At 33.1% G+C, this 14,845-nt stretch overlaps 3 protein-coding genes across 4 annotated transcripts; 2 read left to right on the top strand and 1 right to left on the bottom strand.

The window, feature by feature from the left end:
* Window positions 1–2,790: 2,790 nt before the first annotated feature.
* On the top strand, window positions 2,791–6,124 carry LOC112029378 (benzaldehyde dehydrogenase, mitochondrial; the record flags this gene model as incomplete). Its single annotated transcript, XM_065769476.1, is given in 10 exon segments — window positions 2,791–2,925; window positions 3,102–3,244; window positions 3,525–3,678; window positions 3,776–4,005; window positions 4,430–4,519; window positions 4,707–4,880; window positions 5,020–5,157; window positions 5,268–5,405; window positions 5,501–5,562; window positions 5,668–6,124. Coding segments are annotated over 10 exon segments (1,538 nt in total), but the record flags the coding sequence as incomplete, so codon positions are not given.
* Window positions 6,125–6,330: 206 nt separating this feature from the next.
* LOC112029373 (nodulation receptor kinase) lies at window positions 6,331–7,799 on the bottom strand. 2 transcript variants are annotated; one of them, XM_065769479.1, is made up of 3 exons: window positions 7,596–7,799; window positions 7,048–7,308; window positions 6,331–6,973 (listed from the first exon to the last, which is right to left on the bottom strand). In XM_065769479.1, the coding sequence occupies exons 2-3, from the start codon at window positions 7,234–7,236 to the stop codon at window positions 6,707–6,709; spliced, it is 456 nt and encodes a 151-aa protein (XP_065625551.1). In that variant the 5' UTR covers window positions 7,237–7,308; window positions 7,596–7,799; the 3' UTR covers window positions 6,331–6,706. The 2 variants fall into 2 exon arrangements, with proteins under 2 accessions (XP_065625551.1, XP_023917822.1); XM_024062054.2 differs by having other exon boundaries at window positions 7,048–7,799.
* Window positions 7,800–11,249: 3,450 nt separating this feature from the next.
* LOC112029370 (protein DSS1 HOMOLOG ON CHROMOSOME V) lies at window positions 11,250–13,857 on the top strand. Its single transcript, XM_024062053.2, has 3 exons — window positions 11,250–11,360; window positions 11,493–11,620; window positions 13,384–13,857. The coding sequence occupies exons 2-3, from the start codon at window positions 11,530–11,532 to the stop codon at window positions 13,512–13,514; spliced, it is 222 nt and encodes a 73-aa protein (XP_023917821.1). The 5' UTR covers window positions 11,250–11,360; window positions 11,493–11,529; the 3' UTR covers window positions 13,515–13,857.
* Window positions 13,858–14,845: the final 988 nt, after the last annotated feature.

A 14,845-nucleotide genomic window follows, 5' to 3' on the forward strand; every position in this document is an offset into this window, starting at 1 on the left:
AGTTGTGTGTTCAAAACCAAGCAATAAACCATTACTACCAATCCATATAAATCAAAAGACAAACCACTGGCAGTATTTCTACAGCTTCTGTCAGACAGTGCACCAATTAAAAACCACAGCAACCATAACAATCATCCACACCACACCACAAAAAAGGCCATAACAAAATGTAAAAATGGAAACCAAAAACATCAAGCAAAATAATGGAGCACAAAAAGAACTGGGGTTTAGAGATACCTCAACCGAATCAGCCAGATTCCGTAAGTATTTATATACTGTGAGGAGAGGAAGACAACAAGGAAGGAACTCAGATAAGCGGCCATTACTGGGAAACCGTATAGCAGGAAGGTGGGGAGATTTTCAGACTCTTTGGTTGTCCTTGAAACCATTACTGTGAAACCGTAGAGCTGCAGAGTAGCGCTGAACTCTCTAGTTGTCCTCACGATGTGCTTCTCACGCACAACCCTTTAGGTTTCCACAGTTTCAAATCTTTCCATTAAGTTGAAAAGGCCTTGGGCTGGGCTTTATGGTGGAAGTAAATACATAAAGAGTGGGCTGGGATTTATTGTGCAGATTTATTATAAGGTTGGGATTTATTATTCTGAAATTTGTAAAAATTGTTTTAAAATTGTAGGTAAAAAAAAAAAAAAAATTGGGATGACATGGCCGCTGACGTGGCACAACGTGAGCGCAGCGACATTAAACTCTACGCTTCAGCTTTTAGTAATACTAGTCATAGACCCGCGCATTGCGCGAGATAATTTTTTTTTAGGGTGATCTTATTAAATATATTTGGGGTAATAAGTAATAACACTCTCCCATTTTGTTTATATTAATAAAAAAATATTTTAAATTTATTTAAGAATCTATTTATAAATGTTTAACCATGGTTAGTAAAGACATTACTCATAACTTTATAATTAAAATACAAATTTATAAAATACCAAAAGATTAGAAATGACAAATCTCTCCATAACTCATTGGGAAAAGAAAAGGGGAAAAAAGAAAAAGCAAAAGACATTACTTAATATTTTGAAATACACCTTAATTTAAAATTTGAAAATAAGAGAATTTAATTTTGAAATTAAGGATAATTTTGGAACCTACCTTAAGCACAAGTAGTTTAGTACACAATATTTTAGTATTAATTTAACAAAATTTGGTTAAACAAATGTAAAGGGTGAAAATATTTTTTTCTTTCAAGTTTGGGGTAGAGTGTCATTTCTTCAAAACTCAAAGAAGGAGAATGTAATTACCCCCATATTATTATTATTATTATTATTCTTGTTGTTGTTAATAATTGATTTTTCATTTTCTTTTAAGTTAATAAAAACGTTACATATACCTTTTTATTTATTTATAGAATATGCTCTTTTTTAACCTTTACATATCTTTTTTTAATGTGAATATTTTATTATTATTATTATTATTGTTGTTGTTGTTGTTGTTGTTGTTGTTAATAATTGATTTTTCATTTTCTTTTAAGTTAATAAAAACCTTACATATACCTTTTTATTTATTTATAGAATATACTTTTTTTTAACCTTTACATATCTTTTTTTTAAAAAAAAAAACAAAATCTATCACAAACTCCATTTCTTCCATTGATTTTGAAAAAACAAATGCAAATGCCAAAAAAATGAGATTGGGATTTGTTAAAATTTTCAATTAAATGTTTATGATTACAGTATTACTTATACTTTCTAGTTTTTTTTCTAGGTACTTTTATTTTCAAGTTAATTGTTGCTCAGTGGACCATATATGTTTATACGTATTATATCATCAAGATAGGCTACTAAACAAAAAGTTTCAAAACTTGTTAAGGTAACAAGTTGTGATTAGAGTATCATCACTTTCATATGGGTCTATCACTAACATCATTTTTCTTATGTACCAATCAAAACAAATCATGTCAATGGTTGTAAAAGGTTTTGTGCCTCTAGATTTATTGCAATATATATTAAGGTAAAACTTATGTAAAGTTTATTAGGTGTCGTATCTTAGGTTCATCAATTAAATTCAAACTCATGGCTACATTAAATTTAATTGTCCTTAGGAAAGATAACATTTTTTGTGTTGCGTTGATCAATACAATTTAATTGTCCTTAGGAAAGATAACATTTTTTGTGTTGCGTTGATCAATACAATCACGTGTTTGAATTTTTTAAAAACCTAAGGTACATATTATAATGACCCAAGGTACACATATAATAGGTAAGAAATTATACCTAAATTTTGTCTTATATATTAACCTTTGACCTAGAAATCATTTTATATGTCACTAGATTATAGTTCAGTAGGAAAGACCATGAAAATGTAAGAGGAAGGTCCAAAATAATGTGGATTGTGGCAAGAGACACCATTGCCTATGATTTGACAGAATTCATAAAGGGAATTGGGCTTGCATAGGATCAATTTTTGACTTAAATATGCCTTAGTTATGCATCTTTTTAAAGATTGAATGAAAGCTGGAGTTAGTACCATTCTTGGTGGCTTGGCAAGTCATAGAATAGGGCCAGCTATGAACATCATAACTAGTTTCAAATTTATTCAATTTGTTATTTTTTTTTAGTCAAAGAGTTGGTTCCAATTCATTCAAACTGCATATAAAGCAGAACTCAAACTAGTTTTAACTTGGGTTTATACAAACTACATATAAATAACATCAATTCAAAGTTGATATAATTTTATTTGAGGTTTAATATTGATCTGTTTGCATCTTTTTCAGTCCATGAAATTTCACATCTTTGGAGACATAGTGAATACTTGACTAAAATAATTAAATTTCAGGTCGTTACTTTAGCTGGGGAAGAGCCATTAATAGGTTTAGTACCTCTGTTGCTGTTGAGGAACCAATAAGACCAACTGTTCAAATAGATTATACTCAACTTCTCATCAATGGACAATTTGTTGATGCTGCATCAGGTTAGCCTCTCATTTTGTGATTTTTTTCTTAATGACAAGTAGAAGATACATAAATTTTGCAGTTGTTATATATGTAATGGTATATCATACAACTTCAGTACCATCTCTTTTACATTCCTTACAGTACTAAGAAATTGTGAAACAAAACTTAATTGGAAGAAATTTTCTGGTTTTAGGAAAAACTTTTCCGACACTGGATCCTAGGACAGGAGAAGTGATTGCCCATGTTGCTGAAGGTGACACTGAAGATGTAAACCGTGCTGTCTCAGCTGCCCGCAAGGCATTTGATGAGGGACCATGGCCAAAGATGACTCCTTATGTAAATTTTTGTCCTTTTAATTTATAGTTAGATTAGATGTTGTTGGGAAATTCTGTTCTAAGCAATCTTTATGAAAATAGAGAGAAAAGAGAGAAAATCAATATACAGATTTACATGATTAGGCAGTACGCCTACATAGCGGCTGATAATTCTACTCTGTGTCACTATTTGCTTACACATGTTTTCATCACCTCTTTTTTGGTGTGTCAATTGGGGGATGTTGCTGCATATAAAAGATTCAACTTATCTTAAATTCTAACTCATTTTTTAATATGTCCAGGAAAGATCATGTATAATATATCGTTTTGCTGATTTACTGGAAAAGCACCGTAATGAAATTGCAGCACTTGAAACTTGGGATAATGGGAAGCCATACGAACAGGCTGCCAATGTTGAAATACCATTGGTGATACGAAATTTTCGATATTATGCTGGTATGTCTTGCAAAAAATGAATATCTTATGAGTTCTCTTTCATACCTGCTTATGTAGATGAGTTGCCATTTTATGACTTAATCACTATAATCTTCAGGTTGGGCAGATAAAATTCATGGTCTCACAGTTCCAGCTGATGGGCCTTACCATGTCCAGACCCTGCATGAACCCATTGGTGTTGCAGGGCAGCTTGTTCCATGGAATTTTCCTCTTCTAATATATTCTTGGAAGGTTGGGCCTGCTTTAGCATGTGGTAACACAATGGTACTGAAGACTGCTGAGCTAACACCATTGTCTGCTCTTTATGTGTCAAAGCTATTCCTTGAGGTAGAATTATGATGCATACTTCTCCATGGGTGCATGTGTACATATGCACATGCATGTATTAGTTTATTTATTTATTTTATATATCCAAGTTCTTTGATGTACAGCCTAGGTTACCGTATCTCATATTAGTGTAATTCAAAAGGTGGTTATATTATATATCCTGTTTCTGTTCTCTGTTTGTCAAATTTTAGCATTTCAGATTCACTAAGTTACATATGATTTTGAGTTCCTATCCTGACATTATACAAATAAATAAATTAACATCACATTTTTTTTTTTTTTAATTTTGTATATATACGCACCAGGAAAACTTTTGCTTCCAAGTGGAAGTCTTCTAATAATATGAGAAAACAAAGTGGAACAAATAAACATCCTTATTTGATTAACTCTGTGATGTTCTTAAATATTGCATTTGGCCTGACAGGCTGGACTTCCTCCTGGTGTTCTTAATGTGATCTCTGGCTTTGGTCCAACTGCCGGTGCAGCACTTTGTAGTCATATGGATGTTGACAAGGTAGTTTACGAGCTTTAAATTTCTAATTTTTAAAAGAGATCTCTGCATTGATAAATATTGTAGATAGAAAATATACATTCATTCATATTAAATGTACCTCATCTTTTACTGCCCTCTTGTTTTAAATCTTTGTATTCAAATCAAATTCTATCTACACACCTAAAACTGTGAAGTTCTCTTTTTGCAGCTTGATTTCACTGGGTCAACCAACACTGGAAAGATAGTACTTGGACTGGCTTCAAAAAGCAATCTTAAGAAGGTGACTTTAGAGCTTGGAGGAAAATCTCCTATTATTGTGTGTGAGGATGCTGACATTGATTTGGCTGTTGAGCATGCACATACTGCTGTGTTCTTTAATCAGGTTTGCCATTCAAAGCTTATTATTGGTTATTCATAATATAAGAAGCACACTTACTTCCTATGTTTTCATACCTGAATGTTGGTAAAAAAAAGAAAAAAAAGAAAAAGAGAAAAGGTTGTGCTGAGACTGTTATCTGCAGGGCCAATGTTGCTGTGCTGGATCTCGCACATTTGTACATGAAAGCGTATACAATGAATTCATAGAGAAAGCAAAAGCACGTGCATTGAAACGTGTAGTTGGAGATCCTTTCAAGAAGGGGGTTGAACAAGGTCCTCAGGTAATACTTTCCCTATCCCTCCAACTAAAATATGACAAACTCAAATCTTTAAATAGCATGTCTATGTGCAACAATGTTATAGTGATTAATGGAGGTTTTGAATGTTATAGATTGATGGTGAGCAATTCAAAAAGATCCTCAACTACATAAGATCAGGCATTGAAAGTGGTGCTACACTTGAATATGGAGGTGAAAGAGTTGGCTCCAAGGGCTATTATATTCAACCCACTGTTTTCTCAAATGTTGAGGTATCACTTCTACCAAACCAAAAGAAAAATGAGTCAATGCATAGGTATAAAGGGAGGCATGGAACTAATACATTTTAAACCGTTATTCCAATCAGGACAACATGTTGATAGCAAAGGAAGAGATCTTTGGCCCAGTACAGTCCATCTTAAAATTCAAGTACGCTATATTACATACATTAATACATAACTTTGAATTGTTGTCCATATTTCAATAGCCATCCTTTCTTTAACCTACTTTTTAAAATACTTTTACCTATGATAGGACTTTTGATGAAGTGATACGAAGGGCGAATACAACTCAATTTGGGTTGGCTGCTGGAGTTTTTACTAAGAACATAAACACTGCCAACACCTTGACTCGTGCTTTGCGTGTTGGGACAGTATGGATAAACTGTTATTTCGTTTTTGATGCTGCAATACCTTTTGGTGGGAACAAGATGAGTGGCAACGGGAGAGAAAAAGGGATATACGGCCTTAGCAACTACTTTCAAGTTAAGGCCGTTGTTACTCCCCTGAAGAATCCAGCGTGGCTGTAATACCTTTTATTTTCCATACCGATGCTGCCAAATATGCACAGGAAACATCATCAATGGATGGGATTTCATGAATGGAAAATCTTATTATTGTCTATACATGAGCAAATAGCTTACTTTGCCTTGTATGAAAAGTTCTTTTACTTGATGGTAATTCAAATCAGTCTCTTCATTGCTATGATTCAATTTGTCTGACACTAACTTATCTACATCTTACATTTACTCCTTATTTTTGTGACCAATTAGTTGCTTCACTTTCAAAACTGGCATGCGGATATCTGAAATTTTAAACATTCTTGTGCTTTTCTGCCCATCCCTACATTAATTACTAAAAAGTAGGTGGCAGACAAGGGGCAAAGCTCTTTTTGAGAAGGCTGCCGAGTCTGAGGCCAAGCTGAGACCAGAGTAGCATTCCAGCTTTAATCTTGTACTGAAACCGCATCCACATGGTATGAATACAGTCATATATGTGCTTCATATAATCTATAAACAAAAGACAAAAGGAAAGAAACATAAGGAAGAGGCTGTTTTGACAATGTGTTGGAATAGCTCAGAGCGTATGGCCGTTAACTACAAGGCTGGAGGTTCAAGAACTCCTTGACACGTTTATAAAATACTGTAAGCTTCATTATTGTTCCAAAATACAAATTTAAAATTGACCATTCTAGTTTCTATTAGATAGGTGATACCAGGAACATAATGATTTTTGTTTCGGTATTTAGACAAATGGCACTTCTTAAATCTCTACAAGAAACATTCTTTGTATGATTAGGAAATCTTATCAGGAATTTCTATCTTATGACGTGAAAGACTGTTCTGGCGTATTTGAGGAGCACTGGCTTTTCCCCTTGTTGATATCTCAAGGGCCTCCTTTAATCTTTCAACAACCTGCTCCATAGATGGTCTTTCTTTCTTAAGTGACGTGCATGATAGAGCCAACTGAATTGTTAGATCAAAAGCTTCTGTGGAGTACTCTCCATCAAGTTTAGGGTCGGAAAACTCTGCAAATCTGCCACTTCTGCTATGCACCCTTGCCTGGGAAGCAATAGCATTAACTTTGTTCAAAGATAAATCAACAGTGGTAAAAGGAATATGGAGCAATGACTGACCATTTTACTCAATGGCATTGGCTTCTTCAGATTCAAAATAGTAACTTTCTTTCCGGAGACAATCTGTAGAAGTACTATACCAAAGCTGTAGACATCAGCAGATGAATTTACTCGGTGGTTGCTTTGGTACTCAGGATCAACATATCCAAATGTTCCTCTAACTTCTGAACTTACATAGCTCTCACCCATGTCAATGACCTTAGACAATCCAAAGTCTGAGAGCTTGGCTTCAAAGTTTGCCCCCAGAAGAATGTTTGTTGGCTGTAAAAGGAACAAAATTTTATCTAAACTAACATAGATATTGCATGTCTTTTTTTTAATTGATTCTTATTGTTCAGTACTATTATCTATGCCATATGTGAGAATCTGAAATTGGTTTATCCATACTTATATGGAGAACAATAATGCACTGAACAAACAAGTAGGCTTTTGTAATTTAGGGGATAAGCAAATACAAATGGAGAAGAGAAGACTAAAAAGTGAGTGAAAAGTGGATATATCAATGAAATTTGGATCCTTGTCTTGGGGTAGTGGGAAGGGAGGGGTACCTTTCTCACCTCTTGCTGGTAGCTCTCAAGTATGCCAAAACCATTAATTAATATGACCAAAGTTGAGATGTAGTATAATGAGGTAACTCTGGATGCTTAAAGTATATTGAGCTTAGACTTCTTACTTGGCCAAATCTTGTGATTGATCTCAATTATGCAGAATTGAAGCAGCAGAGAGGAGCCTGAAAGATAACAACTTGTTGAGAGAGAGAAAGAGAGATGGTTGTTTTGTTTGTTCTACTACATTGTTCTTCTTTGTATAAGAATTTCATGGACAGCAAATGATTGGAAGTTTTTTGTTACTTGTTTTATATCAATTTGTTTATGAACACGATGAGAAAGGTTTGAATGCATCGTTGGAATGAAAGCATTAAATAATTAATATTGTATTACTTTCTTGTTAAAAAAAGTCTTGTTGCCGGCTAATGCTTACTGAAATTACAATTTTCTTTTACAGCTTGAAATGTTACTATTGCTTCATTATGGCTAATTGTACAGAAGATCCTCAAGAAAAAGAAATGACAGACAATTATTACAGTTTATGACGGTTACTTGGTTGTAAAAGAATATTCTAGCATAACATTGTACGCAAGACAGCTCAATAAAGACTGCGGATTTTGTATAAAAAAAAAAAAGAAAAGAAAAGGAAAACTTAATTTCATGACCATGGTTTTGTTTAATTCTCACTAACTGCCATTTCCAGATACGCTGCTAGCTACAAATATACTGCATACATCCATAAGGTGTTAAAAGAGTTGATAATGCATAGGATATGCTGAAGTTAAGGTCAGGCTCATGGTCTAAATGGTTTAGAGTTTACATGGCTACATGTCAAGGAATGAAATTTTAGATGATTGTTAGAGATTGTGCCTCATATTCTGAATGAGAAAGTAACATTGGTCTCTAGTTTAGAGTTCTAACGGGCAGAGTGGAGCGGGTTAAGCCCTTATGTTTAACAGTGTAAATCTGTAACCAGTTGCTCTCATGATTGTAGGGATGCTATCAAATCATGTAATTCTCTTTTTTCTCTTTGTTCTCTCTATTTTCACCAACGTTGCTCAGTTCTGATATATATATTTTTTAATCAACTCAGATATAAAATCTTCAACAATGATTGATGATCATTATCAACATGCTGTAGGTTTATATTGCTCATTTTGCCAATGATACTACCAATGTAACCACAAAAAACAAAAACTCTAGGATGGCAGGTAAAAAACAAAGGTTTAATAACAACAAAGTGAACAAGTTATAATCTCATTAAAAAAAAAGGTGAAAAAGTTATAAATTTTCCTCCTAAGGCCTCTTCTTGTAGTGGCATTAGAGCTATTCCATTGTATTTAACTAAGGAATGCAACTAATTGGTCCTTTTGTTATTTTATTTTTCATATCTCTCTCTCTCTCTCTCTCTCTAATCAATCTAGATGCGTAAATAAAGCTTAAAGAAAAGAGGGTTTTCCTTTCTTTTATTAGTCCATTGGGAGCCCCATTTCTTATCTTTGTTGTTGATTTTCATTTTTGCTATGTTTGCTTGGGTGAAAAGGGAGAGGACGGAAATTACACACATACTTTTTATCTTTCCACTTTGTCATCGTCCCAATCAAATGGAGCCCTTTTATTTTGGTCTATTACAAACTTAGACATAACATGTAATTAGCAAATATAATATCTCCAACATCTAAAGGAATGTAATATGGGACAAATTGGATATCTAGGAATGTAATTAATACTTTTGGCTTTATTAGAATGTTGGTGAGTTTTTTAGGATAATTAAGCCATGAGAATGTATAGATATCCACTCTTAACATGCGAACACTCAAAAAGTCCTTTCAAAGATTCCAAAAATTGCCCATAATCCAAATCATTAGAGATTGGTAGGTGAAGAAATGATACCAATTGCAACTTACCATCTTAATAAGCTATGAAAAAATTGCAAAACATGTGTCATTAGCATTATTTTGGTGAGAATTCATATAATATTCTATTTAATAAAATAATTAAATCTCACAAAAATACAAATCCAGTATATTCTATGCTTATTTTTAAGATTATATATCTTTTTGTGATAGTTTCTATTTTATTTATAGTTTAGACAGTTTTTACTAAGTAAAATATATTAAGAATAAAACTTAAATTGAGTTCCTTAATTGACTTGTAAGGGATTGAGCATACAGAAAACATAAAAAATGTCAGTGGAGCCAAAAGACTCTTAGCAGCAAAGTAGTTATATTTACTTATTAATTGAAAACATAACATTATTTATATTGTATTGGCTAATATAATTACATAATTGAATTTAATTAAAAATATTAAACTATAATACATTATACATATGTAACTGTCCAAAGTTTTTTTTTTTTTTAATGACACGGTTTGAATCCTTGGCCCAAAAGTTAAAAGGACTTAGGCCCAAAGAGTCTAATATAATAAATTTGTAGAGAGTGGCTGAAAAACTGGGCTACAATGAGTTGGGTAGCAATTGTAATATATCCAAATGACAATAAGATAGAGATAATTTGTTTTTTTACTGAAGAAAAATAGCTCTCGGTACAGTTTGAGAAGACCAGTCCTTGTATATACTTCTTAAATTTGATTACAAGTACAGTTCCTTAGTACTACATTATTCTTTTCTTTTATTTTTGATCCTTATTTCTTAGGACCTCCCTTCTGTTTTATACTATCTCTCTTCTTTCATCTTTGCCACCCACGTGTAAAGCAGATTGTTGGTGTTGATCTTTATCACATCAGTATCTTCCTGAAGTCTTTGGGGAGTAGTTGTAAGGCTGAAAATTACTGTTTAGGTATCACTTTCCCATTAATGCGGCTAGAGAGTTAGCTGTAGAACATTCAATACGGTGATAGCAGCTTTCTTTTAGATATTTCCTAGCTCCCCCTTAGGTCTTTACGTTCACAATGTATATCCTTATCAACAGAACTTCCTGGAATTTTGTTCTGGATGACAGAGCACACTTTATGACTTACACCTTGTTAGCTGAGGAGATACTCCTCCTTAGCATACTTCCCCCAGTTTTCACTGTCATAGCTTGCTCTTGAAGTTCAAAGTCTTACATCTTCCTTACTATTAATTTGTCTTCAGACCACTAAGCCTTTTCGGACAAGCCCTAGGCCCAACATATCTTTTTGGGCTTTAGTATTTTTATTTTCATTTGTTTTCAATATAATCATTTTGTTCTTCCATCCCATTGGCAAGATTAAATTCACTTAAAAAATGAAAAAAAAAAATTTAAAAATACTAAAATTAGCGTAATTAGATGGCTAATTTTTTTTTTAAATATTAAAATTAAATATTGAAAAAAAAATAGATGGAATGAAAAAAAATCAAATTCAAAACAAAATAAAGTTTTTATAAGAAAAAATAAATTAAAATTAAATAATTAAAATGAAAAAAAATATTAAATGAATGAATTGAAGACAGTAAAAAAAATTGTAAAAAATTAAATTAAATAATTGAAATAAAAATTAACAATTAAGAGTCTGCTCTGCAAGTGAAATGAATCAAAATTAGAAGTTGTAATTTATAATTTAATCTTAATAAATTGTTTAAAATATTATCAGAATAATATTATTAAAACAAAAAAAAAAAAAAAAATAAAATTAGAAAGAAAAGTCGCCACGTAAGTAAAAGAAACATCGAATATATAGTCACTTGGTTGAAGCAGCAAGAAACCCTCAACACTGCTCTATCTCTCTCTCTCTCTCTCTCTCTGCGATTTAGGGTTTACGATTTTGCTTTCTTTCTTTACGGTATGCTAATTTCAAATCAATCTCTTATTACTTATTCCATTAAATGTTTCAATTTTACTATAATTCAAAAATTCGAGCGCGTTTTTGTCTAACAAAACAAAACCCTATAATTTCTTATGCTTTTTGTTGTAGTCGTCGTCGGAATTGCAGGTTTCAGTGAGGTCGCATAATGGAGAAGGATGCCAAAGTAGCTGCTGAAGATCCCAAGGTTGATTTGTTCGAAGACGATGACGAGTTCGAAGAATTCGAGATCAACGAAGGTTTTTTTTTTTTTTTTTATTTTTTTAATTTTTTAAATATTTTTTTATAAAAATTATCGTTCAATTACTTTTGTCTTTATATACAACCTCGTTATATGTACTGTATTGTTTTAGCCTAGTTATAGTTTTTTTTTTTTTTTTTTTTTAAAATCATTATTTTTAATTAATGATGAATGTGAGGATACTAAGGTGGTTTTGGTTGAGATGGGTACATTAGTTCTTTAGGTTTTTTGAATTGTGTTTATTGATAGGATAAAAAAGGTCTTATCCAGTTCACAAAGCTTATGCTTTTGCTGGGTTTGGGAGAGGTGGTTGGAAGGTAGTTTTATTTGCAAATTTTGAGATGGGTGTTATTGCTATAGGATGAAATTGACTATTGAGAAATATGTTGGTTCGAGAAGTTAATGAGCTCTATTTCAAATGGCACTTCCTCTCTTTGGAAGAGCAAGATGGAGGGTTTAAGATTCATTCAATACATGTTTAACTCACTGGTTAGAGAGAGAGAGAGAGAGAGAGAGAGAGAGAGAGAGAGAGAAGAGGGGGGGGGGGAATAAATTTGTTGGTTCAAGGAATTAGAGATGTAGAAGGACCAATGAAAAATGTCCGCTTAAATTGATTTCAAATATAACTATCTTATGAGGTTTGTTGGTGGTAGGAGTTTAAAGATGGAATTTAACCTATCAGCATGAGGGATCTTTGGGCTGTTGCAGGTAGGATATTAGCTGGTGTTTGGACTATAGGTTCGGCCATGCCTTTTGTCAGTATATCTAGGAATGGAAAATTGTATGGAATGTGTTTTATTTCATGTGTGTGGTTGGAGTTAGAAGATCTTGGAATGTATTTGAAGGTGCAACATGATTCCTGCAATCTTTGTTTTGTGTGTGCCTATGCAAAGGTGCACCATGATTCCTGCAATTTTTTGTTCTGTATGTGCCTATGTGGTGACTTTTAGGAAAAATAATTTTCATAGTGTGTAGGATGGATTCAAGTGTAGTACTGTTTCCTGATTAATAATAATTTACTCAATCACTTACCTTTTGGGAATTGTTTCACTTGGATTCACACCTATGAATTGCTTCCCTTTACTGAACCATTTCTCCATACCTACTTGCAGGATAAAGTTTTCTTGAGTGTGGTATAGCTTGTTATGCCAATTACTCTGGCCAGCCATGGCCTGATTCCTTTGTGGAGTCAATTTGATTAGCCAGTTTGTTCTATTTTGCATTGAAATTTTGAAATATATTCTTTTGAGGCTCCTACATTTGCAGAAGTATTTTGGAGTTCTTGGATAATAGTGGTTGTTTGGAAGTGTCACTTAAAGTTTGAAGGGTATGGAAAAGCTGTAGTAGATCTTTTTATTTTTTATTTTTAATGGTAGTTCCAGCTTCCACTGCAATATTGGAGATGTTAGAAACTTAGAATCCTTTTTGTTTAAACTCTAAATCCTTGAGGTGGTGGAATTGGATAATAGCGGTGGGGATTTGAGTGATAACCCAGTGGTGCTAGCAACCTTTGTGGTGCCTGGCTAGGGTTTGAACTCCACCTCCCCCACTCCCCCGTACCCCCTCCCCTGCTATTCACCTAGCCAAAAAATAAAAAAATCGTCATTGTGGATGACATCAGTCATTTCCAAATGCCTTATTTAGTAATTTGCAAATATATATTGTGCATTAGTAATTATTTCTTTAATTTGTACCAAGATGATTGAGCCATCATTCTTTTTTACTTTAAGTATGACCTGTTTGGTTTATTTATGGCGGCAGAGTGGGAGGACAAGGAAGAAGGAAAAGATACAACACAGCAATGGGAGGATGATTGGGATGATGATGATGTCAATGATGACTTCTCTCTACATCTGAAGAAGGAGTTGGAGAGCAACACTGAGAAGAGCTAAATTCATACCCCAGTTTCTTCGCATCCTCAGTGCTTCATAGCCACCTTGCTATATGGACTGTTATAACAACTGTATGTCAGTAATTCCTGTTATGCCTCTTTGGTTGGTGGAAAGTGGGCTTGCTTTTAATTAGAAACTAATATATGCTGTTAAGTAATTCCTGTTATGCCTCTTTGATTGGTGGAAAGTGGGCTTGCTTTTAATTAGAAACTGATATATGCTGTTAATTATAGACATGTTAGGGTGGTTAAATTTTTGGACAAAGAAGTTTCAGATGGTTGTACTTGAATGCATGTCTGTAGAATAATTTGTTGGCTATGATTACCGAGGTTTATTTTTTTTATTTTTTATTTTTTTGGGGATAATTAATAAAATCATTTACAAATAAAAAAGTTTTTTCCTGATCAATTTTTGTGTCACAACTTTCATCACAACTCCAATATTGTGTTCACTACACTCTTAAAATAAAAGGGTGTAACTTTAGCATACCGAAAGTATATATGAGATATGCAAGAGAAAGAAAACAAAACACACTTTTATGATCTAAGATTACAAAGGCCCAAAATTTTAAAATGAAAAAAAAAAAATTGTAAATTAGTGTGGACCAGGATCAGAGCAATGAGAAAGAAAATGGAAATTGGATTAAATGGTGTAAATGATTTCTCTCACTGGATTATTCTACAGAACCTCTGTATTTGTACAAGAAGCTTTGACTTGATATAGTCTAAGTAATTATTAATCTGTTAAAACTAATCTAAAAAGAAAATTAACCAACTCAAACTCGTATATAACAACTTAAAACTGTTAAACTGTATACATTAATTTTGTTTGGGATTCCATAACAGAAATGACTCTTGAGGTTTCATGGTATTACTCAATGCTCAGTTGTCTGGTCTTATCATTCTATCTTTGTTTATGCTTGAGACTGCAGGTCATTTATAACGTATCTGGTCTGGTAGAGAGCCCAAAGTCTTTTCAACGTTGTTCATTATGCTGGCGCGCGCGCGCGCACACCCAAAAAAAAAAAAAAAAAAAACCGAAAGAAGAAGAAAGATATTAAAGTGAAAGCGTGTATGGTTCTCATCCAATTGAGAAGGAAAATTCGAAATTTTAAGGCTTCAATCGTATTCATTTTAGCTCATTTCCGTAACAATACAAGGTCTGCTCAGCTCTCCCTTCAAATTAATGCACCACAAGGCACGGGACAAAGCGTTATTGCATTCTAAATGATGTCGACCAACTACTTTTACAAACAATGGATAAACGCAGCATTGGCTTAGGCACAACTTAAGAAAGAGTAATGTTCGGACAACATAAAATGACACAACTTG

Source organism: Quercus suber, unplaced genomic scaffold, assembly GCF_002906115.3.
Source record: "Quercus suber isolate HL8 unplaced genomic scaffold, Cork oak 2.0 scaffold_1175, whole genome shotgun sequence".
Taxonomy (NCBI): Eukaryota; Viridiplantae; Streptophyta; class Magnoliopsida; order Fagales; family Fagaceae; genus Quercus; species Quercus suber.

Excerpts from the sequence above, each read along its gene's own strand:
- LOC112029373 (XM_065769479.1), bottom strand. The coding sequence starts at position 7,236 with ATGGGTGAGAGCTATGTAAGTTCAGAAGTTAGAGGAACATTTGGATAT. Across the intron at positions 6,974-7,047 it reads CAATGCCATTGAGTAAAATG|GCAAGGGTGCATAGCAGAAG; the intron begins GTCAGTCATTGC and ends ATTGCTTCCCAG.
- LOC112029370 (XM_024062053.2), top strand. The coding sequence starts at position 11,530 with ATGGAGAAGGATGCCAAAGTAGCTGCTGAAGATCCCAAGGTTGATTTG. Across the intron at positions 11,621-13,383 it reads AGAATTCGAGATCAACGAAG|AGTGGGAGGACAAGGAAGAA; the intron begins GTTTTTTTTTTT and ends TTATGGCGGCAG.